Source organism: Lactuca virosa, chromosome 8, assembly GCF_052849685.1.
Source record: "Lactuca virosa cultivar CGN04683 chromosome 8, Lactuca_virosa_CGN04683_v6, whole genome shotgun sequence".
NCBI classification, from domain to species: domain Eukaryota; kingdom Viridiplantae; phylum Streptophyta; class Magnoliopsida; order Asterales; family Asteraceae; genus Lactuca; species Lactuca virosa.
The window spans coordinates 327,289,299-327,315,815 of NC_136433.1; the positions used below are offsets into that span (position 1 = coordinate 327,289,299).

Below are 26,517 nucleotides of genomic sequence, written 5' to 3' on the forward strand. Positions count from 1 at the left end.
GGCTACCATCACAATGGGATTTGCCGGGTGCCGCACTGTAAAAACTGCAACAGGAACGGACATACTTCCCGCTTCTGTAGGACCCAGACCCAGCGCATCACTTCAATCACCAATACCAGGGTAAGTCCAGTATGCTACCTATGCGGTGAAACGGGACACTTCAAGAGAGACTATCCAACTGAGAGGAATGACGGGGGAACATGAGGAGCGTGACAAATAAACCAGCAGGAGCAACAAGGAACCTTATTAGGACTTATGTAATGTTTCCAACAACAAGAACGTTAAAGTACCAGATGTTTGTAATGTATGTAGTATGTTTGCTAAGATTTCCGTCTTTCAAAAAGCGGTCAAAATACTCTCTCGCTCAATCAAATCAAAGACACTTATATATGACCTTAGGATCATTACAAGTGAGCTGTGATGACTTGGTGTATACATCAGGGTTAATTATAATTAAAATACTACAGACTTAAAGCGAATAATTCTTGTTCCATGTCTAGTAGTGGGGTTAGGGTAGATCCACTCACTCGACGGTTTCATCAATACCAAATTACATACGACATGCATATACCGATCGATCATAGAGAGATCTGTCGGGGATCATAATATAAAGTATCATTACTAGCTATCAGAACACACTTACTAGCAGTAATAGCTGCTGTGGTATGAATCATTTGCAGTAACAATAACATCGATTAAAACGGAACACACTGACAAGAAACACAGGATGCACTATCACTCTAACAAATATTTCGTACGAATACAACTTAACATATGTTTTACTAAAAAGATCTGTTGTCGTCATTCGATTTGGAATGATTTAGTCCTCACCTTCCCAATTGAATGTGGTACGAAAAGACCCTTCGCCTAACCCGCTGATTATCGAAACCCTCGTCTCTCATAAACGCAAAATCTGACACGGACCTCCGGGTCATCTCTCGTTGCAAAACCCCGAAACACTCACCCGAGGAGCATTATACCATCTGAAACCTCTCCAAAGTATTCTCAGAAGACCCTTCAGGAATATCACACATGTAGCAGATAAAATTCAAGCACAGGGGCTTGGGACGAATGCGGTTAACCTATCGCCACTAAGTGTATACACGAGAGCTGTATATAGTTAAGATTCGATGGACGTTGAATGAGTGTACCCGCCTTATTTCATGTTCCTTGTCTGGTTGTGGAATTGGGGCGAGGTTACCCATTCGACTGCCTTAACAATCTTAATTACATACGACCTATATGCGCGAGTTAATGATAGATGGACCAGGTACAAGTCTTACCATGAACTTCGGGACAAGGCTACCCAGGAGTGCGAGTGAACGTTCTACCATCCGAATAAGTTTAGTCGCGTAAACCGAACCCATATGCTCCCTACCGATCTAATCGACAAACGACAAACACTAAAGCAGGCCCTATGCAGTGCTCCGAGGAGAAGTTTTATGCCTCAAGACGGCTAAAGGCGTACAGGGTCGGCTAGGTCTCGCATGAACTCGAGCTAGGAACAGTAGTATTCGCCCTAGAGATCTGGAGGCACTTTCTCTACGACACGAAATGTACAATCTTCACCGATCATAAGAACCTAGAAGGCAAGAGCGTCAGGGCACGTGATCCCATGAACCGGACTTGGACGCCGAAGTTGATGGATTCAGAGACGTCGTCACGGACAAAGCACACAAAAACTCGCTACTCCATTCATCCAGGCTCAGACAAGATGTATCTGGACCTCAAAAAGTGGTATCAGTGGCCAAATAGGAAAGCTGACATCGCTACATATGTGGGCAAGTATCTGACGCGTGCCAAGGTCAAGGTAGAATAACAGAAGCCTTCCAGTTCCTATAACAACCAGTGATACCCGAAAGGAGGTGGGAGCGGATAACCATGGATTCCATAACCAAATTACCTAGGTCAATGAGTGGTCTCGATACCATATGAGTAATCGTTGATAAGTTGACCAAATCCACGCACTTCCTACCAGTCAAAGAAACCGACAAGATGGAGTAATTGACTAGAACGTACTTCAAAGAGATTGTACGACTGCATGATGTGTCAATATCCATTACCCCCGACAGAGATAGTAAATTCATTTCGCAATTTTGGCAATCACTCCAAAAGTCTCTGGGAACTAGGCCGGATATGAGTACGGCCTACCACCTACAAACCGACAGGCAGAGCAAAAGGAACGGTTCAAACCCTGGAAGAAATGTTAAGAGCTTGTGTGATTGACTTTGGTAAATTTTGGGTTACCCATTTACCACTTGTCGAATTCTCGTACAATAACAGTTATCACACTAGCATCAAGGTCGCTCCATTCGAAGCTCTCTATAGCCGCAAGTGCAGATCACCGTTGCACTGGGCTGAAAGGGAAGGTACACAACTAGCAAAGGGGCGAGTCCCTAACAGCACCCTCATTGGCCCTGAAATCATAAGAAAGAATACAGAAAAGATCGTACAAATCCGAGAAAGACTAAAAGCATCTCAAAAGCGACAAAAGAGCTGCACAGATAAGCGATGCAAACCCTCGGGATTACGAGCGGGTGACCGAGTTCTACTAAAGGTCTCACCATTGAAAGGAATGAAACGTTTCGGTAAACATGGGAAACTAAATCCAAAGTACACCGGGCCATTCGAAATCCTTGCCAGGATTGGCCTAGTGACATCCAAATTTCGACTACCACGAGAGCTTATTAATGTACATCCGACCTTCCACGTGTTTTACTTAAAGAAGTGCTGGTCCGACGAGACTCTTGTTATCCCTCTTGACGAGATTGAAATCAACGAGAGTCTCCACTTCGTGGAAGATCCAGTAGACGTCGTGAAGCGAGAGATCAAAAGAACAAAACAAAGTCGCATTCCTAGTGTGAAGGTTTGTTAGATCGTTAAGCAAGGACCCGAGTTCACCCGGAAACGCAAAAACCAAATGAAACAAAAATACCCACATCTCTTCCCCAACTCTCGATGTCCCGGTCAAAGTGCTAATTTCGGGACGAAATTCCTTCTAACGGGGGGATGATGTGACAACCGTCACTTTCTGGTAATGTCAAAGTCAAAGAAAGTCAACAAGTCAAACCGGCCAACTCAAATAACCCTTGTATATTAGGATTTACATTATGTTTACTATTGTACAACACACCATCCTAATGAAAAGTATCACTTAGAGTTTTCACGTGTTCTGAAAATCTAAACCCTCATCAGGGTAAGTGATGGAACTACTCAATAAAACATTAATACATACCTTACAAGAGCATATAACACTCATAACGAGGCATAACAGGGTTTTCAAACTTTGCATTTCGAAGTTGAACACTCGCAAAGGTCACAAACAAAGTCTCTGTCGATCTCTCTCACTCTATCTAAATCTCTCCCAAATCTCTCTCAAAATCTCTTTCAACTTTTATAATCACTCGGGGCATCCCGACCCTTAATTTAGTCAAAAACAACTCGAAACGGGAAGATAAACGGAAAAACATCCCTAAAGGACCGAACCCTCTTAAGGAACCGAACCTCCCTTAAGGAACCGAAGCCTCCTAGACCCAAAACCTCTTAAGGAACCGAAATTCCCTTAAGGAACCGAAGCCTCCTAGACCCGAAACCTCTTAGAACCGAACTCCCCTTATAGGACCGAACTCACTTCGGTTCGGGTCAAGTCCTTTCGGTCCGAAACAAGTACTTTCGGTTCATTCTACTTTCGGTCCATTTCGCCTCCGATGTGCCTTCGGTTCCCACCTGGGCAGTTTCGCGTGCAAGCCTTTAGGACCGAACCTACCTTCGGTTCTAAGCTCCAAGGACCGAGCTTCGCCTCCTGACCTCGGATTTTCGCAGATTCGCTCCTTTTTCCCGGTTTTCGACCACTTTCGCGTTTTAAGCTCGTCTTTCATGATTTTAACATGGGTTTTTCACCCAAACCCATATTTTAATATATTAAACTCGATAGACCCATAATTTAATTATATCTTTGAGGGAAAATCATATCTTTGGACAAAATCTTGTACAAGACATGGCTTTGGAGTGTTGACTTAGCCAAGAATCTATGACACCAACCACCCACCCACTCCATGACCACTCCATGTCACTATTCCCACCTTGCTCTAGTCAATTCGAGATCTTCCCATCCCTCCATCAAATCTCTTCCATCAGCCCACTCTCTAATCCCTCACTCTTCCATCTATAAAACCCCACTTTCCTCCTCCCAAGATACACTTTTACTTCCTCTTATATTCTCTCTAGAAACTCGAGTTCCTCCAAGAGACCCAAGTCTTTCCCCTGTTGCTGATCTTCAAATCTTCAAGCATCTCCCAAGTGTTATTGACTTGGAAACCTCTCTTCTTCCACATTCAACTCAGGAAATCACTCAAGGTGAGTTCATACCCCTACATTTTTCATGTTTTCTTCAAGTTTTAGGGGGGGGGGGATACAAGTTAAAATACCAAAAACTTAACTAAATTCAAACAACAGCTTTCATTAGAAACGTTGAGTCCTATTCACGAACTGTTTTGACCAACTTAGACTTAATATCTTTCAAAACTGTTTAATATGCAAATAGTTCAGGTTCATACCTTTAAAATGACTACTTTCACATCTCCATACGATTTTTCTACAATTTATGGCGATTTCTACAAAACTGTCTATCATTTCAGAAACGAATTCGGACCAGTCTGTGAATATGAACATTTTCACACAAGTTAGGGACTTCTAAAAATCATAATAAAAATTATGAATAAACCAGTCAAATTTTCTAAACTCTCAGAGTTCACAGATTCAGTTTTCGACTTCGTATGATTTTTCTATGATTCTTCTAAAACAGTGCAGATAAGTTAAAGACTACTTACATAGTTTACAATATTAACAACACTTTGTAGTATGTTGAGCAAAGTGCATAACAATAAGTTTCTAAATGTTGAATGTATTTCTTGCTATTTTATCATCATAAACAGAAATTAGTCATACATGATAAGGTTTTCATTCATTTCGAACACATATAATAAACTACAATAAGTATAGTTTATGGATTTTACGATAAAAGCACACTACATGAAAAAGGTTTTACTCTCAAAACAAATGGGTTTTTAATATACTACATGATAAACTATAATAGTAGTAGTTTATGGATTTCATATCACTAATTTATTTCATAAAAGGTGATTTCACTTCCACCACGGAAGAGGTTTTACACTCAAACTATATGTAAACTAGTTAACGTAAGTTGTGAGACAATTCTTCCATCGTACTCTTAGGGTACGGGTTCAAACTTCCTGTAAGTTATAACCAGAGTCTCTTGTAGGGAGAGCGTGATAATTTTGTATAGATCTATATTGGGATTGACACCCCACACCTCGCTGCTAGCTACAGTCGGACCTGCAGGTCTACGGGTGACAAGAGTCATAGGATCTTAACGTCTGGAAAACGTTGTTGCAGGTTAATTCTCGTTGTAGTATGGTTATAACGACTTACGTAGGGAGTTAACAATCTTTCAAGTTTACGGGGAAATTCTACTTCAAAAAGGGGTTTTATCTATCTAAAACTGCATACTCTCAGTCATGGGATTTAAGACTACAAGACTTTTATAAGGAAAATATTGGATTTTCTTTGGAAACACATCACTATTATAAACCTTATAAGTACAAAACACACACATATTCTCAGTCTTGGGATTTAAGACTACATGACTTTTATAAGGAAAATATTGGATTTTCTTTGGAAACACATCACTATTATAAACATTATAAGTACAAAACACACACATACTCTCAGTCTTGGGATTTAAGACTACATGACTTTTATAAGGAAAATATTGGATTTTCTTTGGAAATACATCACTATTATAAACATTATAAGTACAAAACCTACACATACTCTTAGTCTTGGGATTTAAGACTACATGACTTTTATAAGGAAAATATTGAACTTTTTGGAATCATACTCTATCGCTTTTACAAGGAAAACAGCTTCTTTCTCAAATAAAACTCTTATGAACTCACAAACTTAATTGTTGACACTCTTTCAAAACTACTTGTATTATCAGGAAATCAGTGAAACAGGAAATCAACAGATTTTGAGGATGGGACGTTAAATCGTCAAACATTTCATTTTTTCATCATAGTGTAATTGATTTGAATCATGTAAACACATACTATGGTGTAACTTTTTCAATTATATTTATGATGGTTGTATTTACTCTGAGCACTATTATACTCGTTGTTGTGATACTATACATGAAGTCCTCCACCCCCGGACGTTTCCGCCATCCTTGGTTTGGGGGTGTGACACAATTGGACAGAAACTTGGAATCATATGATTTGAATCATGTGATGTATGAAAATATTGGTACTTGGGAAATTGAGACTAATTGCTTGTTTACATGTATATGTAAGTCAAGTGAAAGATGAAAGGATCTAGTACACAATGATGTGAACTGGTTAGATCCACCACAAAGAATGATAAAGACTATTCGTCATTATTTACTAAAAGTTTAGTAAATATGGTTATACTTACAAGACAATGTGTAATTCTGAATCATTGAAAAAGTTTCAATGAATAGCAGAATGAATAAGAAGAATCAATTAGGCAGAAAGATAAAAGTTTCTCCAATCCAAAAGGAAAGGAGAGTACTTTAATATCGTGTTTTATGATCATCCTAATGATTATGGAACCATATCTCAACCGATACTCTAAGGACACCTTAGTGCACTTGCATGACTAAGAAGAGGAATCAAGAATTGTTAAAATGGTTAAATCAAAAAGGTGGGTCATACTTCGTTCCAAAATCGAGTCTTAGAGTCATACTCCAAGATTGTGTCTTGAGTGACATAATCTTAAGTAGGTTTATAACACATCATGAAATGTGATAGGTGTCTTACTCTTTCACATTTGAAATTGGTAATTGTGATGTCTTGGATAAGATAAAGACCAACCAAGACCAATTATGTGAAGTGTTGTTCTTGATAAGAACTCACATTAACTCTTAAATATTTGATTGCCGAGAAATGTTCCTTGACAGAGAATCTTATATGTCAAGAGGTCAGTGGGAGTCTTAATGGTCATGAATAGGTTTAGGAACTAGTTAAGAATAAACCTATTGTTACCACTAGCACACGACTTAAGGTTTATAACCTATCGTATTGACATATTCTTGTTTCTGTGCCTATTCCAGTTAGTTTGACTAGGCATGTGAGTTCTATGAGTTCTCATTTGAATGCATAAGGCAAAGCACCTTGATCAATGGAAAGTACATTGATTTGTATAGGTGAGCTGCTTAATAACATGGAAGCAATGGTAAGACCCTTATGCTGCTAGATGGCAGGAAATTAAGAATGAACTAGTTCAGTCCATATGAGTTTGGATTTGTCACAGACCTTGTCTTGTGATTATGGTTTTGACAAATTCACATGGATAGGAACGCATACACTATTAAATCTAAGTGGTAAAGGTTTCTCTCCGCTTCATGAATATGATTGTGAGGAAACTCTTTCACTAAGTAGATTTTAAAGATTACAGTTGTGTTAATTGCATTCTCAAATTCGATTATGATTACGGCATCCACTACTAGAAAAACAACCTTTTACGACGCGCAATGCGTGTCGTAAAACGCTCAGACGACGCGCAAATGCGTGTCAAGAAAGGCCCTGTCATAACGAGAGACGACACGCTTTTGCGCGTCGTCTATAGACGACGCGCAGTTATGACACGCATTTACGACGCTCATTTACGACACACAATGCGTATCAAGGAAGGCCCTGTCATAAATGAAGACGACACGTATTTGTGTGTCGTAACCTTACGACACGCGTTTAGGACACGCATTGCGTATCATTAAAGCCCCTGTCATAAATGAAGATGACACGCATTTGCGTGTCATAATTTTAAATGTTTTAAAAATTATGTATTTTGATAGATTTAGCAATTTTCAAATTAAATAACACATTAAAAGTCTAATAATACAAAATAAAATACAATAAATAAGAAAGATAATTCATTGCACTAATATGTCAAATACAAATTATCATTCCAATAGTAAGTAAATATAATACATTGCTAATATTGCATAATATTTATTATAGAAAAACCAAACATGTACAACATTAAAAGGAACCCGTGAGTAATTTCTCCTTTGACAATCTTCATGGCAACTTTAAGCCTTGCAACCTCACCATGGAAAAAAATTGCGTATAAATATCAAAAAACAAGATAGGAGCCAATCATTCTACGACACTACATAAAAAAATATCACTAGAGAACTATGAAAAAAAATATGTATGGGTGAGGAGTGGAGAAATGTAAGTAGAGTACCTTAGATGTAAGTGTGGAACTAGTTATGCTGATGAAGTTAGCTCCTACTTCATTTGCAAGTGCTTTGGCAACAAGTGTTTTCCTAGGAGGCCCAAAAAGCAATATTCCTTTGCAAGGCTGACTACAAATCAAAAAACTTTTCTTAGCTACACTACATAAAGTCAAAAGATAAAATAAAATAAAATAAAAAATACAGGCCCAAAAACCAATGTCATCAGTCTTTATACCAAGTTCATGTAATACAGACCTTCAGTTTTTTCGTACATGTGAAAATCTCATGGCCTAAAAACATGTTAAATTATGTCATGTCATCATAAATCTTCTTTTAACATAAGGAATACTACATTCACCATAAATTGTCTTAAACTTTTTACCTTTTCATTTGTCCAGAGCTCAAGGTAACTTTGCATCTCAATTTGCAACCTGAAACAAAACTTAGATTGTTAAACAATTTGTTTTTTTTCGTAAGTGAATAAACAGATACCCTTATTAAACCACAAATCCTATTTATTGCAGATTATGAGATGAAAATAAAATGAGTTAGATAAAGAAAAAGCTGATAGACCATGCATAAATCTGAGAGACTGGACTGCTCATAAGTAACCCATCAATCCACTGATTGTAGAAACAGCAAGCTTGGCCTGAGAACGACATCCATCCAGGCAGATCCTCTCTAAGAAAGGGTAGATAACAGTACACAACACATTTGTAAAAAAGTTAGGACTTCATGGAGAAAGCAAGCTTCGTTTCCTTGACCTTCTATATTAAGTTTTTCTTTCTGCATTAAGCTATATCCCCATTGAGTCATAGAAACAGCACCATCATATACACATATAATTCCTGTGGCTGAATAAGGATTTATCTTCTAACAATAGAGTGCAGAATTGCTCTTCTGAACCTCTAAGAAGGATTGGGAAAGCATTAACAATAACCTATACAGAAAGATACATAAAATTCTTTCAGTAGAACACACAAAACAGTTTTAAGTTTTAAGCAAATGAGTTAGCTACAACCACTATCTTAACCAGCCTTAATATAAATCAGCACATTTAGGTTTTAACATTAACCAGTTTCTGGACTAAAATGTCTTAACTTGATGCCATAACTCTTACCAAATGACATAGATCCATGACCTAAAACAAAAATGAGAAGGTGTTTATATGTGGAATTAAATCCATCCCAATTTTCACGCAACACTTTTATACGCGCATGAACATTAACACATCGCTTCAAAGTTCTAGCATTTGAAGAATTTGAAATTTGGTCAACATGTGGGGCTGATTTATGTTGACCAAAAGAGGCAGCCATAGCCATTGAAGATGATGAACTGGCTTTTCTTACAATGTCATTGATTGAGACTTTGGATTGAGTGAATTGAAGTGGTGGTTTAGAAGAGGTTAAAGGGTAAGTTGTATCATTTTCAAAAGTGGGGTCCGTTTCAACTTTTGAATGTTCATTTTTGGATATAATATTAGGATAATTGCCTCAATTAACAAGATTATGAGTAAAGTAAATAAAAAACCATATTATATCTGATAAAAGTAAAACAAAATTACTAGCTTGTGGATGCTAGCATTAAAAGAAGCATCATGGCTAAGTATAAGCACAGAATAATCAGCACCATGTACATTTGATTTGATGTTCTCCTTGAAGCATCATAGAGTGTCTCCAACAGAGGCATTAACTGGCCATTTTAATTGAAGAAAGAATCTCAGACAAGATAGACAACAAACAAGACTAAATGTATTTTGCTTTTTGTAATAATAGATTCATACCAATGTATCGATATCAGTCCGCACCAACACATATTCCAAAAAGTCTGAATTCCCATGAACCAAAGCATACAGTAGCAAAACAGCAGTTTCATCAGCCAAACACCTGCAAAGATCAATCACTTATATAAATAATATGTAAAATACAATTAGCTATAACAAAATTTTGAAGTGAAATGAGGTCTTACATGCCAAGTGAAATGAGGTCTTACATATCCTTTCGTATGATCTGGCAGCATGCTTGCTTCCTCAAATGACTATTAACAAATGTGATGGTATCAAGGGAGCTCAGTTCTTCTTTCATCTTACATGACTTGTGAAAAGATTTGGTTAAGTTTTCAATTTTTTGTCAATATGATTTAATTACAGTCTTGTTGAAGATACTTTGTCACTCTCAATTTGACACTCCACAAACCATACAAAGGGTAAGAAAGTAAAATATCAAATAAGATTTGAAAAGGGGACAAGATTTTGGGTTTTGTACCACTTGAATTTCCTTCATATTGACTGACATTGACTCACATGGAAGTTTTTTTGGCAGGAAGTTTGACCTTAATTCTTCAGACTCTGATATTCCAGATGCAAGTGATTTTACCCTTTTTTACATAATAAAAGAAAATAAGAAAGGAAAAAAAGAAGAAAATAAAGATTAAATTGCTAGATAGATGAGGGTAGTAAATAGTAAATTCCAGATGCAAGTGATTTTACCCTGTTCGTGGAAGCTCCCCCTCCCCCTCCCCCTTCGAATTGTGCTCCTAACTGTAACAGCACTTGCAGTACTATCATCATTCATACACAAACAAACAAAAATAAATATATCAGTAAATTAAAAACATTAATATATCAAAAGAAAAATTAGATATTAAATATTATTACTTCAATGTGTATGCACCCCCTGCTTTCACTTTCCCACAGTCCTTGCAACCCCAGATTCTAACTGCCTTTCTCTTCACAGTATACTGTTTCAAGAATTCAAAATATATACAAATTAATTTTAAATAAACAACAATGACGTTGCAAAAAAATACAAATTCATTAATGTAAAACTCCAAAAGTAGATGATTGATGAATGCCATGAAGAGAAAGATACAGATGCATAGGAAGAAAGAACTTATATAAGTATCAAGTTGTCTGATAAAACAAATCATTATCCATGTGTCAATACCAACTGTTGTTACATGAGAAAATCAACAACCTTGATCAGGTCAAATATTTCCCATGTTGCCCTGTTATCTCCCTTTAAGGACTGGGTGTTATTGCTCTTTAAGGACTGGATTGTCCTGGTTCAAGCATTTTATCGAACACTTGGTATGCATGGTGAAACTTTCTTTCAAATTTCAACATCAACTGGTTGGGTATCACTGAATATTGTTGTTGGGATATGACAGAGGCAAGTCAGTTGCCCCACATCTCATATTGCTTGCATAATCATCACCGAACTGAGATAATGTGCCAAATCCAATCAAATGTCAAATCCCAACAGAAGGAACAAATATATTTCCAAACCCCTAAATGTGACAATTTTACAAATCATAATTAAAGAAACCACTTCCCTTACCATGAAGCCGATCACCTAAATTGGACCAAACATGAGGCGATAGATAATACACACACGTTTAAATGGGGAAGCTTGAGGTGGCATCTTCATGCCAAGAAGGCATGACAAGGGCATCTTCTAAACCATAACAACGATTGCATTAATGAAAGCAATAATAATATGCGGATCTAAGAAGAAGAACAGAAGCAACGAAATCAATAAAATCTCAACTCTAGTAATGCGAAAAGTAAAAAGCACAACAAATAAATAAATATAGCAATTCTAATCACCAGAATACACCAACTATGAATACCGACTGATTTTATTGGGCAAAAAAAATCAACCGCTTACTTCAATTGGAGTAGACCAAAAACTTAAATGTGGAGATAGGACCGTCGATACTTATCTTGGTGGTGGACTGTGGCACGGCCGACGACGTCATACAAATCAACGACTCCTATTGCTTTCGCCCAAGTGAGTCTCCAACGAACATCACCGCCCTCGACTTCGTTCACTGTCGCCGCCCTCAACTAAATACGGTATCAGAGGAAAATAAGGTATCAGAGGCAAGGGATTCGACCCTTAGGAATTCCATACTATAAGATACTTATCTTGGTGGTGGACTGGGCTAATATTCCATGTTGACTAAATGGACTAAATCTATGTGAGAGTCCACGAAGTTAGTCCAAAGGGCCTATCATATGGATTATTGGATTTATGGCCCAAGTAAATGAATTAGGGTTTTCAAGTTGAAACCCTTAGGAATTCCATACTATAAAAGTAACCCCTAGCATGCAAAAATCGTCCACTCTATTCCAAGGTGAAACCCTAGCCGAATTTAGAGCTTCATAACCTCTATCTGAAAGTCCTCCTCTTGCTTTTGGTGTTTGTGAACCATTTGAGGAATCACACTTGAGGTGCTAAGCTCTTGAAAAGCCAAGTTCAACAAGCTACATAAAAGAGGTATTCATCTAACTAGTTTTTATGTTGTATATCTCCAATTTCATGCTAGCTAGGGTATATGCTTTGGATAATATGAAGTTGCATGTATAATTAGAGAAAACTTAGATCCAAGACATTAGGGTTGTATGTTGTCACACCCCAAAACCGGAACGGCGGAAACGTTCAGGGGTGGAGGACGTCATGTGTAGTATCACGAGATATGTATATGGTAAGCAAGTAATGAACAACCATTTCATTTCGAAAGAAAGTGTTTACAATGTGTGTGTTCACAAAACATAGAATTCATAAACAAATAACAAAACAATACTTGAAGCTATAATGCTCCATCTTCTGAGTTCCCAGCACGAGCACCTGTCTAATAGTCTCCTGAGAATACAAGTTATTTGAAAGAGTTGATCAGCAATTAAGCTGGTGAGTTCATAAGAGTTTAGTGATGTAAATAAGTTGTAAAGTGTTGTTAAAAATGTAGATGTAAAATGGTGTTAAAAATGTAGTTGTAACGTGTAGTTGTAAAATGTCGTAAGTTGTAAGTCCTGTTTTGAAAAGTTCGCCTGTTCCTCTAGAAAATCATATATTTCCTACTTTGATGGAAGTTTAAGTAAAATGACACTACAACCGATTCTATGGGTACTAAGTGGGTACAAGTTATATAAGACTCAGAGTAAACAAACAATCGATTGTGCGCATCTGCCCTAAGCTCACAACCAAACAAGGAACAGGAATTAAGGCGGATAGCACACATTCCATTGCTTGTTAGATCATCGTCATATATAACCCTGGTGTAATCACTTGTTACTCATGGAGTTAATTGTAATGTTTCCTTTATATCTAATGAAGAATTTCTTTAAGAAAACCCTTATTTCTTATAATAAAATAGTGACCATAGTGACTACTTTTATAATAGCTTAGTTTATACTGTTAAATATAATCTAATATCGGATAGAAAGTTAATTGAGCAAATCTGCCCTAATTCCACAACCAAACGAGGAACATAAATTAAGGCGGAAAGCACACATCCAACTACCTATTAGGTATTAGTTTTATACATAAACATGGTGTATAAACTAAGGTATTATAGAGTTACTCACCTAAGGTCTTTTAAATTGTACTAGTTTAATAAAATGGATTAAACCCTTTACCGGGAAGTTTCTAGTTTTGTATACCAAAAGTACTGAAAGTATGTTTTGTACTAGAAAACTGTGCTTTGACTCTGTGTCCTATAACCTGACCCATACCTGGTACCCTTATGATGACTCAATGTATACTAAGCATACATATATATAGAATCGGGTAGAAAATAGATTGGGTGAATTCGTTCCAAGCCCACAACCAAACAAGGAACATGAAATGAAGCGGAGAGCACACATCCTATTACCTGTCGAACCCTATTGGTATATATATATCCTGTTATGTATACATTAAGGAATCATAAGACTAGCATTATGGTCCTCTCTTTTATTCGTATCCTTCTACCAAGGCATCTTCTGTTATGTGCTAGACTCGACTGTTCCGTTTGTCTATTTTCCCTAGTTTATAACTATCTTGACTCGAAAATAGTTTGGGTTGGACTTTCAAGTGGTATCGTCACTTTATGAAAGAAAGGGAAGTGTAAGTACACAGTTGTCGTTTATAATGACATGCGGATGTACTAATAACCTAAAAACATATTTGTTTTATTACGGTTATAATGTGAAGGCTAGAACCCTTACTATACGCTCTCCCTGTCAGGAGATTAGGGGAAACTAAACACGACCTCTGCAAATTCTTGCAAGCCGTGTAATTCACATTAAAGTATATGATCATGTATACCCAATATAACTATCACCTTTTGTTTAAAACAATGAGTTAGTGATTCATTGGTATAATTAGATCCCGTATGTGTGTTCTCATGCTATAGCAACCTAACTTGTTTGTTTTGTACTGTATCTTGTACGTTCTGTTTGTTTCTAGCAATTTTGTGTTCTCTATTTATGGTATTGTTTGATTCTCTTCACTATCTGTTCTGTATGGTATTGTTTGTTTTTGTGCTTCATTGTACTAGAAGTAATGAATAGCATTCTCCTAAACTATACCTATTATAGCTTACTAATGTTCTACTTAGACTGTTACTGGAAAGACTCGTTTATCTACTAAGTTATGTTTGTACTTTAAAAACAAAGTTTTGTATAACTAGAAAGTAACATAACTTTAAAAGAGTTTTGAAATGTTTTGACGACTTATAAATGACATAAGTAACATTTTGAAAGATGTTTATAACAAACATTTACACAATTATCATTGTGTTCAACTTGTATCCCCCCCCTTGAAACAGTTAAAACAGTTAAAAGATTCATTACGGGGTATGAACTCACCTGATGTGGGTGATTCAAACGTGAATGCGTGTAAGGATGAGAAGTTCCACGAATGAAGTCCCGAGACACAACAGGTCCTAAATGACATATAAGGACACATATTGACATGAATATAGTGTTTATAAACAACTATATGAAAGGAAACACCTTCCGGGACTAGGAAACACCTTGATCAAGTGTTGGAATCACATGTGATTCATCAAAGGAAAGTGAAATGGCACTAACATGTGTTTACGGTTTAGGGACCAACTCCCTTGGAGTTTACGGTCGTAAACCCATGAGTTTACGGCCGTAAACTCATGGTACTTCTACCATTTTGTGTCTTGAAGTCTTAAAGGTCATAAGGAAGCATCCTAACTTCAAGTCTAAGCCTTAGGAAGTGATTGGGGCAACATTTCACCCCTTTGTAGAGTTTACGGCCCATGGACCACTTCTCCATGAGTTTACGGCCGTAAACTCTAATGGTCCTTGATGTTTTCGATGTTTAAGGTCCTATACACTTCAAGGATGGGTTCTGGGTCACTTGCCTTGCATCCTATAGGGTTTATGGCTCTAATGGCTACCAAAAAGGGGTTTACGGTCTTGGGAGTTTACGGCCGTAAACTCCCTTTGATCTTGTGGTCTTGATGTTTTCAAGCCTCTAAGCATGGATACTAACTAGATATGAAGTATAGGGAAGTGTACTTACGATCTAGAAGCTTGAAATGGTTGATATTGGCCAAGAACACTAGTGAGTGTTCTTGGTGTTCTTGGTGAAACTTGAAGATCTAAGAAAACATGATTTTTATGGATGAATCATGAGGATGAAGCTAGTTAAGAAGGATTATCAACAAACTAGAGAAAGAACACTTACGATTTTTGAAGATCAAGCATGAAGATCGGGATGATACTTGAGAGAAAACTCATGTGTTCTTGAAGGGAAAGTGAAAGAATGAAGAATAGTGAAGGAAATGAACTTATATGGAGGAGTTTACGGCCTACATGAGTTTACGGCCGTAAACTCCATGTTTACGGTCGTAAACTCCATTTGATGGAGTTTAGGGCTTGATTCTTGTACTGTGGCCTTTAGCAGATAAATTCCAACACTTATTCCTTAAGTGTACTAGGCTGAAACTCCTTAGAAAGACCTTTAACCGGGCTAGAACTCAGTACTAATGAGTTTGACACTCATTTGAGCTGATTGACTGGGCTTTAAAATCAAAAAAATTTCCGGGTTGTCACATATGTGCACCATAGGAGTGTTATAGTACTCAAAACCCATCAGGTGGAACCGGCTACGCGGGGCGTTGCTAGGAGTATGCTCGACGTACTCCGTCTACCTCTACTTTCACAAACTTTATGTTTTAATCCACTAAGACAACTAACCCAACCTCAGATCTGACCATTCTAAGATGTCTTAACCCTAAAGTCATTGACTTTAAGCCTTTTCATGGCTAGAAAAGTCCCAATGCAACAATCTTTAACTTCTAATACACTTTAAGCTACTTTACTCATGCATGAGCAAAAAGGAATGATCAAGCAACCATTTTTATGAATCTATAGGTCCTAAAATGCATGTAAGGCCAACTACAATTCCCTGGAGTGCTCGAAACTCATAAAGGTCCAATCTTGGGGGAAAAAGTTCATAAAACTTCAACCATGAAGATATAATGAAAAGCCTGCCAAGGTATAGACTTTATACCTGAAAATGATGCACAAAGAGGAAAAGTTTCTGGATCTACAAGCTTACTAGCACCCACTCCTTCTTCTCTAGTCTCCTTCTTCCACTACAAGCACCAAGAACACTCAAAAAGTATGCAAAAACTCACACAAGCAACTCAACTCGGAATTAGGGTTTAGGGAGGGTTTGGTGGCTGATAAGGATGATCAAATGGGGACATTATGTTCTTTAAATAAGGAGCAACCCTTAAAATTAGGGTTTGAAGTATGGGCTAGTACGTACGGCGTACCACACGTACACCCAACGTACTATTTGATCATCTGTGATTTTCATGTTGCATGAGTACGCTGCACGTACTCTTACGTATGCCCTGCGTATGACCGAAATAGCAAACCTTTTCTTCATGGGAGCAAATGTGCCACTTTTGATAAAGATACAAGAAATAATAAAAATACCTAATATCGGGATGTTATATTGACCGTTGACCGTTGATTTTGACCAAGTTTGACTTTAGGTGAAAGGGAACATTTTGAGTTATTGATTGAGACTTGGTCCCTGTTTGTTGTATATGTGACATGTAGAGTCGGTGTTTGTATTTGTAATCAGTTTAGCTACCTTCTAGACTTTAATGTGAGTTCTCTCACTATATTCGTGGGTCGAAGGCACCAAGGCCAGCCCACTAGATTGTGTTATGTATCCTTGTGTATAAGATGTTGCTATGCTTTAGTGATCTGTTAGATTGGTAGACATGTGTGATTACCTGTATGGTTGGTTATTGATTATTGGTTGCATATGTCGACATTATGTGGTTGGGTTGCGGCGGTCCTGCTTTATGTTGAAGGCCAAGATACCCGGGCGGTCCAGTTGATACTGTAAGCCCAAGGGAGTGGTCCAACTTATGTTGTAGGCTCGGGAGCGGTCCAGCTTATCGCTGAAGGCTCAGGTGGCGGTCTAACCATGTGTTCTAGGCCTTGTATGCATGCATTATATATGTGTTTTGTGGTGTATTGGTGGTTATCGAGGACAACAAAATAAATAACCCTAAATCTTGTACACTAAAATAGTGTATAATGGTAAAGGGATCAAATCCACGGAGATTGGTTAAATTTGTTACTTCTATGAAAAAATCTTGTTGTACAAACACTTGTAAACTAAAATAAAATAAAAATAGGGTTTTTGATCTTTTGAAATGTTTAAAAGAAAATTAGAATTTAAAGACACAATTTAACAAAAGCAATAGTTTGATGTAAAATCAATAAGAGAGAAATGGTTAACTTAAGGTTTCCTCACTTGAACAATTGGTGAACATATCATTAGAATCCAATAGTGTAATACTTGTTTTAAATCTCTAAGTTGGCTATAGTAATCCAAGAAGCTTGAGATTACCTAGACTTTTCTTAGTTAATAAAATAGCTAGAGAAGCTCATAACATATTTCCTTAGTTAAAGTCACAATTTCCATTAAGTATGTAATTAGTGAAAATTAACTAGCATTAAGAACCAAAAAAGTCACCAAATACAAGAGGAGTCAAATGCTTTCACTACCATGTTGGAGAAAATGTTTTTGTGATTGTGTGAAGTGAAAACTAACACAAGAACCACTTGTTGCTTGCTAATTTGAAGATCCATTACTTAATAAAGAAATTAGCCATCTAATCACTACGAATACATTTAAACTCATGAATAAAAACATACAAGTAGCAAGAAGATGATAAAACATAAAACATTCTCATAAAGATTCAAGAACAAGTTCATGGAGTCCTTCAACATTCAAGTGATTTCAAAAAAGTCAACCAATATTAGTTTAGCCTAACCTGGCTAAACTCAAGAAAACAAAGTAAGAGTAGATTATACCAAACATCTAGCAAGAATCAAGAGAAAAAAGATGTTGTTTATGATGTGTTCTTGGCCTTCCAAATGCTCCAAAATCACCGGAGAAACCTTCAAATTTCGGATGTGGATGCACACCAACCTTCCTCAAATAGCTCTCAATATGGAATTCCGAAAATGCCTATGCACGTCTGTGTGCGGCCGCCCAACTCTGCGCGGGTGGGTTGCCCGGGTTAGGGCTGTGCATGGGTCAGTTTTAGACCCAAACCCAACCCAACCCATAAATGGTCGGTTTCTGGTTTTCAGAACCTAATAGGATCAGTTTCTGATCGGTTCGGTTTCTCGGGTTTTGAGATCGGTTTGGGCGGTTTTTTGGTTTCTTGGGTTCAACCCATACACTCACGGGTTCTGGGTTTAAACCCATGGGTTTTAGGTTTAAACCCATTTTCCAGAAATGAAGAAAGAAGTTAAATACTTCAAAAAACACCAAATTGAAGTTAAATACTTAAAAAACATGACTCTTACAACCAAATAGTCTATTACAAGTTACAACAAAAGCCCGAAATAATCTTTTACAAGCAAAACACAATCAAGTATGGGTCGGTTTCTCGGATTGGATGGGTCGGTTTCTTGGGGCGGTTTGTCGGTTTTAATTATGGGTCGATTTCTCGGGTTGGATGAGTTGGTTTCTGGGTAAAAACCGAAACCGAACCCGACTTTTTGGTTTTTAAAAAATTCAAACCCTAACCGTCAGTTTTGCTTCGGCTTCGGTTTTCTTGGTTTCGGTTTCGTCGGTTTTAGTCAGTTTCTCGGTTTCGTGGTTTGGGTTTGCTCACCCCTAGCGTGGGTGGTGTCTGATGTAGGCTTCTTTGAGTTTTGGGCCTCCAAAGCATATCCCACTGGCCCAGATCGATTCCAATCAGCTCATAGCCCATTTTAAGTTCAATTTGGTCTCTCCAAATCACTCATAGCTCGTGCACTCGCCCGATCAATAATCTCTGCATGCTCGAATATTCTTCTATTTCATGCATATTCAAAATTCATTTTCTCCAAGCCTTCAAATGATCAACAAGCCCATAATTTTCATCATCTCCATTAATCTTCTTGTCACACCCCCGAACCGGGACGGCGAAAACGTACGGGGGTGGATGACTTCATGTACAGTATCATAACAATTGAATATGAATGAAACATAGCAACCAAGCATCATACATTGGAAATGCACACTTATATAGTTTACATATTGAACTTGTTCATCAGTTACACAAAAGTAAGTAAAGTAAAATTTCTTGAAGTCGCACCACTTGATCTCATAGTCGAGCTTATTACCTGCTACTCGATCCCTGAGAATACAAGTCGTTTTGAAAAAGCGTCAACTAAAAAGTTGGTGAGTTCATAAGCATTTTTGTATAAAATGGTTTTGTACTTGTTTAGAGTAGTTCTCATAGTGTTTTTAGAAAATCCGATATTTCTATAAAATAATTTGTAAGTCTCATTCTAAAACTGTGAATATATGCATGTATGTCCTAGATTATCTTTTGTTTGCAAAAGTGAAGCGAATATTCCCAGAAAATCCGATATTTTCTAAAAAGAAATGGTTTGAAATATTTGTGTCCGATCTTGTACTAATGCATGTGTGTTATTGTTTACTAGAATGCAAAAAGAGAATGAAGAGAATATAAAGAGAATGCCCCCTGACAACCCGATGTTGTCTGTGAAAGAGAATGCTGGTAAAACAACCCCCAAGGTTTAGTATCGGCGCGAGTTAGTTACAGAGTAATCCAAAGAGAAAAGAGAATGATTTCCCCGTAAATTTTATAACGATAATTCTTCTAAGTGAGTCGTTATAACCATACTAGATAATGACAATTTCGGCTGTCATGGAGTTGTTGGACGCTGACGGAATAGAATAAGGTTTTTGTCACCCTAGACTGGCCTAGTCTAACTGTAGCGAACAACTCAGGTGTGGGGTGTCATCCCCGTATAGATCTATACACAAACCCCTGCTCTCCCTCAAAGAGACTCTGGTTATAACTATAGGCTACGATCGTACACTCAATAGGTGTCAACCGACACGTCTCACTTGATCCTTAATCGAATTTACGCGAAAAGAAACATATAAAGTACATTACAGGCCCACTAAACATGTAAGTGGACAACTAAGGCGCACTAAGCATGTAAAGTATTTCTAGGCTCAAAAGGAATGAGATTATACATATCCCGGGCTCAATATACATGTAAAAGGACAACTAAGGCCCACTAAACACGTAAAAGGACACTAAGGCCCACTAAACATGCAAAAGGACACCTAGGCCCACTAAGCATGTAAAAGGACACTAAGGCCCACTAAACGTGTAAAAGGACACTAAGGCCCACTAAAAATGCAAAAGGACATTAAGGCCCACTAATCATGTAAAAGGACACTAAAGCCCACTAAACATGTATATTATTTCCAGGCCCAATAAGGAATTATATATATATATATATATATATATATATATATATATATGTATATATATATATATATATATATATATATATATATTAAGTACATATAAGTTAACATGTCTAGATGTTTTAAAAGTATATATAAGTTATACAAACTTACATCTAACAGATGTATAAGAGCTTTTAGCATGATAAAAATAATTTATTGTTTTTGACCTTTCTGTCCCTGTTTTTAGTAAAATTATAGAAAAATCATCGTAAGTCAAAATTTGGATCCGTAAACTCTGAGAGTTTGGAAAATGACTTTGTTCAGAATTTTTATTATAATTTTTAATAGCCTCAAACCAGTGTGAAAATGTTCATCTTCACCGACTGGTCCGAAATCATTCCGGAAATGATAGGCAGTTTTGTAAAAATCGCCAAAAATTGTAGAAAAATCGTATGAACGCGTGAGAGTAGTCATTTTAAAGGTATAAACTTGAGCTTTTTGCATGTAAAAAAATTTATAATTAAGGTGGTCAAAACAGTCCGTAATTAGACAAAAACGTTTCTGTTAAAAGCTGATTTTTGAGTTTAGGTTATACATGTTTGAACACCACACTCAATTTTTGCTATTTTGAGTGTATAATCCCATATCTACAAGTTTATATGTAATATATATGACAACACATACTTTTCTCGTGGTTTTTATGAAGATCTAAGTGATAAACTTCATGTTCAAGTAAAGATCTAAAAGTTAAACACATAACACAACGGTACATGCAAATATCCAACGGTTAAACGAGAGTTGACTTGTATCCTCCCCCCGAAAACATGAAAAATACGAAAGATATGGGGGTATGAAGCTCAGCTTGAGGATTTTCGAGATGTAGATGAAGAAGAAGAAGAATCTTTGAACCTAGCTTGAGTTTTTGATGAGATCTTCGAAGTTGTGAGGGTTCTAAGGAGTTTATCACACAACAAAGTGTGTAAATTGAATGTTCTAAGCATAAACATGAAGCAAAAATACTTGAGTTAAACATAGAACTTACCAAATTATGAAACTTGAAGAGAAACTTCTTGTAACACACATACAAACCACGAATTTTGAAGAAAAGGATGAGAGAGTTTTTGGGTGATGAGAGAAAATATGTTGGAGATGAAGTTTGGGAATGGGTGGAGAGGGAGGGAGTGGCTGAGAAATGAAGAGGAAAGAAGAGGAAAGAAGAGGGGGGGTTAAACCTTGATGTTTGTGGGATAATAACCTCCTAGATGCATGAGATTGCATTGTTATATGGGGGTTAAATGTCTAGAAATATGATGGTTAAAAGTGTGTTGTCATGCTTAGGTTAAATCTTCATTTTTTTTAATTATTCCAAACCCTAACCGGCCCAAGGTTGGCCCAAAAAAATATATTTGTGGGCTTTGATTTGGCTTGGCCCAATGAGGAATCTTGGCCCATTGATGCTTAATAGGGTTTTAGGTTCAAAGGGCCCAAAATAGGAGGTTTCGGCCCAATGAGGCCTAAGGAAAGGTTTTCGGCCCAATGTGATTAAATAAGTGGGTTTTCGGCCCAATAATGTTCTAGGGAAGGTATTGACCCAATTAAGGGGGTTTGGGTCGAAAACTCTTGGGCTAAGGCCCAAAAATGATTGGATTTGGCTTATCGGGTCGAGTTTTTGGGTCTTCACGTGGTTGCTTCGACTTGAATGACAATGTACGCAAGTATGAACTTAATATCGTTGACGTTTGAATTTCACTAAATGAAATGTTACAAGATTACACAAAGAGTTTTTCTTGTACAAGGGCCAACTTCCTAACCCAAATTTGCTAGTTGTGACATCATCCCCCCGTTATAGGGAATTTCGTCCCGAAATTCGTTTCTAAACCTGCTCTCAAATACTAAGGAAAAGATGCGGGTATCTTGGTTTTGTCTTGTCTCTTCGTTCCTAGGAGAATTTAAGTCCTTGCTTAGTGATCTAGTGGACCTTTGTTACCGGCCCTTGACCTTGCTCCTTTGGTTAGTTGGGTGTTGGTCATCTCATCCCAACTTAGAGGCATTCTGCTTTGGCGTCCTATATGGTGAAGTGAATGGATGGTCATGGTAATTGAGGATTGTGTACTTGGCGTCCCAACAATAGTGCCTCTAAACCTTAGGGCGAACACTATTGTCACTAAAGTTAAAGTTTCGTGCGGTATAATTGGCCTCATACTTCTTAATTTGGCATGGGAGTTTCTTACAACATGATCCTGAACTAGTGGGAGGTCGATCTTTGCTTGTTCCTGAGGGCAGGTCGAGTAAGTCTTCGATTCGGGATAGGGGATATCGATCCTTGAGGATGGTTTCATTTGATTCTTAGTAGTCAGTGGTCCTATGGACACTTTGCCTTTCCTATTTATGAGTTGGATAGGCGTTCTCTGAGGTTCAAGTCTTGGTTTGATAACTCTCATACTTACTGGGTCGTTCCATCGACCGGATACCTTCGGTGTTTATGTTGGTGTTAAGTGGTCTTGGTGGTCTGGCTACGAGAATGGCTCCATGAGTTGAGTTGATCTCCGAACTCAACTTGGCATGTAGATGATATTTCCGAAAGGACTTTGGAAACATCTTAGGGGGGTTATAAATCTCTAGGTTACCCTCGGTGTCCATTGCTCCTTCTTTCTTTTCCCTATTATGAGTTAGGAAAGAGTGGTATTTCTTGCAAGGGTACCTAAGGGTCTAGATGTCTTGGATAATTTGAGGATTGTCGTTACAAGTTGTAGGAGTTTCGTTATTCAATTGGTTAAGGTGAAAAGCCTCGTTGGCACATGATTTTCGTATGGTGATGATCAAGTCAGCCCATGTCAATTGACACCGTTGGGCTCCTTATTGTAATAGATGTTGGATTGATCTGAAAGGGATAGTTGTTTGAAATGATAGTGTGTTCTATGTACACGTTTGTAATGTTACCAATTTCGTTCTTGGTATTGCTACTGTGATTATATCGTTCTGAATTTTTGGGTGCCCTAGCAATACGAGTGCCTTGGTATCAACGATGTGATTTCGTAGTCTGATTTCTATTAGACCTCTTTATGATGGTTTGATGTAGCCTAGTCGTACATAATTTAATATTGAAAGGATTGTAGACTGAGTGGTCATGTCCTAATTCCACAGTTAGATAAGAAACAGGAATTAAGGCGGAACTACGCACTCTAAGCTTGTAGAATCTTAATTACACACGGCCTTACGTTTATACTAAGTTAGACTGAGTGGTTTGGGGAACGTACAGAAAATCTCGGTAGGGTTCCTTGTTGTCCCTTTCACGTCCAGTTGTTAAACTCCTCCTGGTCCTCCGTCATTCTTCTCTGTTGGACAATTCCTCTTGAAGTGTCCCGTTTCACCGCATGCGTAGCATACGAGACTTACTTCTGGGTTGGGGGTTGGAGTGCCGCATGGGGCCGGGGCCCTACAGTAGCGGGAGGTGTGCCCCTTCTTGTTTCAACTTTTGCAATGAAATTCTCGGCAAACTCCCTGATGATGGTAGCCGCACTTGCTGCAGAGCGGGAGGTTTCCATGATATGGTCTTCTCGGTGCTGGGGTAAGGGGGCCAGTGGGGGTAAGGGATGCTACAACTTGTTGCCTTTTGGTAGGCCCTTGAGTCGAACGGCTTCCTTTCTTGTTCCCTAGCTTTCGCTTCATGACCTTAGGTTTGGGGTTTGGGTTGTCTTGGTAAGTTGTCCTCGTTGGTTTCCTTGGTTGTTACTACGGTTGGAGTTATCGACACCATTTCCATTTCAATTTGGGTTGTTGGCGTTGAGTTGTGTCATGACGGCTGTCACGGCAACTGTTACAGCGGCTTGGAAGGTTGCGGGGTCTATCTGCAAAATTGGTGTTTCGCCGGCTAGCTGGTTGTTTCCATGGGTAGACATGATTCTGTTGCATGATGAGAAACAGGTTCGTGAGTAACTATGGTTATCTCTAGTCGTATCTCATCTATGATTATAGATATAAACCTATGCATGTATGCATCTAAATCACATGTTTTGTTGCACGATTCTCATTGTCTCGACCTACATCCCTATGATGTATTAATGGTAGTATGTAGAAATAGGTATTGTACAAATGTTAAGTTACCCTGATAGGTTATAGATATCAGATCATTAGTTGGCTCAGGTTACAAGAGTTCTTGTAGGGCGTACCTCTCTTGATTTACTACTACTAGTTGTGACGAATTACATGGTAAACCTAGGACTTAGTGCGAATAGGGTAGTGACTCTCATATGTCTAAATAGCGTACAAGGTGTCCAACCATTTCGCTCATTTCATGAGTGGCCTCTTCCGCTCTCTGCTCTACTAAGGCTGCCCTAGCCTCAGCTGCCATGAGCTGTTGTCTTAGGGTGGTCACCTCCTGTTCTAAGGAGCGGAGATGATTGGTAAGGTCTTCCTGTTCTGCGTGTTGGTTCGGTATTGCTTCCGAGGAGTAAGGCTCGCTAAGGATCTCTCCGGCGCCTTCATCCATGCCTGACTCCTCATCGGAATCCTCTCCATCGTGGTTCATCTCTTGGTATTCTTTAGGACCCCTTTCTGGGTTCTCCCCATGCACTTCCTCTGGTTCTCCCTTGACCCATTCATTGGCTATTACCGCAGGGTAGTAGGGGTCTTCGGGGTGAAGCTCAGTTGTGTTGCCTTTGTAAGAATGGAGGTATGAGATACATGTAGAAGATTTAAGTGTGGAGGTCATATGGTATGCTACTATAGTATTACATGTTTGATCCTAGGGTTTCCTGATGTACGAAATCGATAAGTTTTTAGACTTGTTGTTATTGTTTAGTATCATAAAATACTCCTATAGTATTTTAAACTTTAGGTTTGGTTCTAATGCTCCTTTGCATGTAAGGTTGGTAAGTTTTAGACTCGTTGCAACGCTACCCTCACTCCCAAGCACATGTTAGTCGTATCTCAAATAAATATAGTTGATCAGGCTATATTTATCCCAGATATGGTTACATAACTGCCTAGGTTTGACAGTAGTGTTCAACATCTAAATACTTTTGTTTTGTTCTTATTATGATACGGTTCTAGCAAGTACGTCTACTTTTAGAAGATACTTATATTCTTAAGGTATACTTTTAGTCATAGTGTTTTTAGTCCCATTGTATTTATAGCTGTATATCTTGTATGGTTAGATATACTCGTTCACTATAAACAATCCTCTGATACTAATCTGTCACACCCTCGAACCGGGACGGCGGAAATGTCCGGGGTCAGATGACTTCATGTACAGTATCATAACAATTGAATATGAATGAAACATAGCAACCAAACATCATACAATGGAAATACACATTTACATAGTTTACATATTGAACTTGTTCATCAGTTACAGAAAATTAAGTAAAGTAACATTTCTTGAAGTCGCACCACTTGATCTCATAGTCGAGCTTATTACCTGCTACTGGATCCCTGAGAATACAAGTCGTTTTGAAAAAGCATCAACTAAAACGTTGGTGAGTTCATACGCATTTTTGTATAAAATGGTTTTGTACTTGTTTAGAGTAGTTCTCATAGTGTTTTCAGAAAATCCGATATTTCTATAAAATAATTTGTAAGTCTTGTTCTAAAACTGTGAATATATGCATGCCTATCCTTGATTATCTTTTGTTTGCAAAAGTAAAGCGAATATTCCCAGAAAATCCGATATTTTCTAAAAAG

At 37.9% G+C, this 26,517-nt stretch overlaps 1 protein-coding gene across 16 annotated transcripts; it reads right to left on the minus strand.

Annotated features, from left to right (window-relative positions):
* Nucleotides 1-7,947: 7,947 nt before the first annotated feature.
* On the minus strand, nucleotides 7,948-12,185 carry LOC145131045 (uncharacterized). 16 transcript variants are annotated; one of them, XR_013717769.1, is made up of 11 exons: nucleotides 11,254-12,185; nucleotides 10,935-11,017; nucleotides 10,767-10,837; nucleotides 10,247-10,654; nucleotides 10,062-10,164; nucleotides 9,915-9,970; nucleotides 8,852-9,218; nucleotides 8,661-8,709; nucleotides 8,534-8,568; nucleotides 8,287-8,403; nucleotides 7,948-8,142 (listed from the first exon to the last, which is right to left on the minus strand). XR_013717769.1 is itself a non-coding variant. In XM_079065779.1 (11 exons), the coding sequence occupies exons 8-11, from the start codon at nucleotides 8,938-8,940 to the stop codon at nucleotides 8,032-8,034; spliced, it is 366 nt and encodes a 121-aa protein (XP_078921905.1). In that variant the 5' UTR covers nucleotides 8,941-9,218; nucleotides 9,915-9,970; nucleotides 10,062-10,164; nucleotides 10,247-10,654; nucleotides 10,767-10,837; nucleotides 10,935-11,017; nucleotides 11,254-11,497; nucleotides 11,617-12,181; the 3' UTR covers nucleotides 7,948-8,031. The 16 variants fall into 16 exon arrangements, 11 of the variants coding, with proteins under 11 accessions (XP_078921905.1, XP_078921912.1, XP_078921904.1 ...); XR_013717771.1 differs by having other exon boundaries at nucleotides 7,948-8,134; nucleotides 8,287-8,407; XR_013717770.1 differs by having other exon boundaries at nucleotides 8,514-8,568.
* Nucleotides 12,186-26,517: the final 14,332 nt, after the last annotated feature.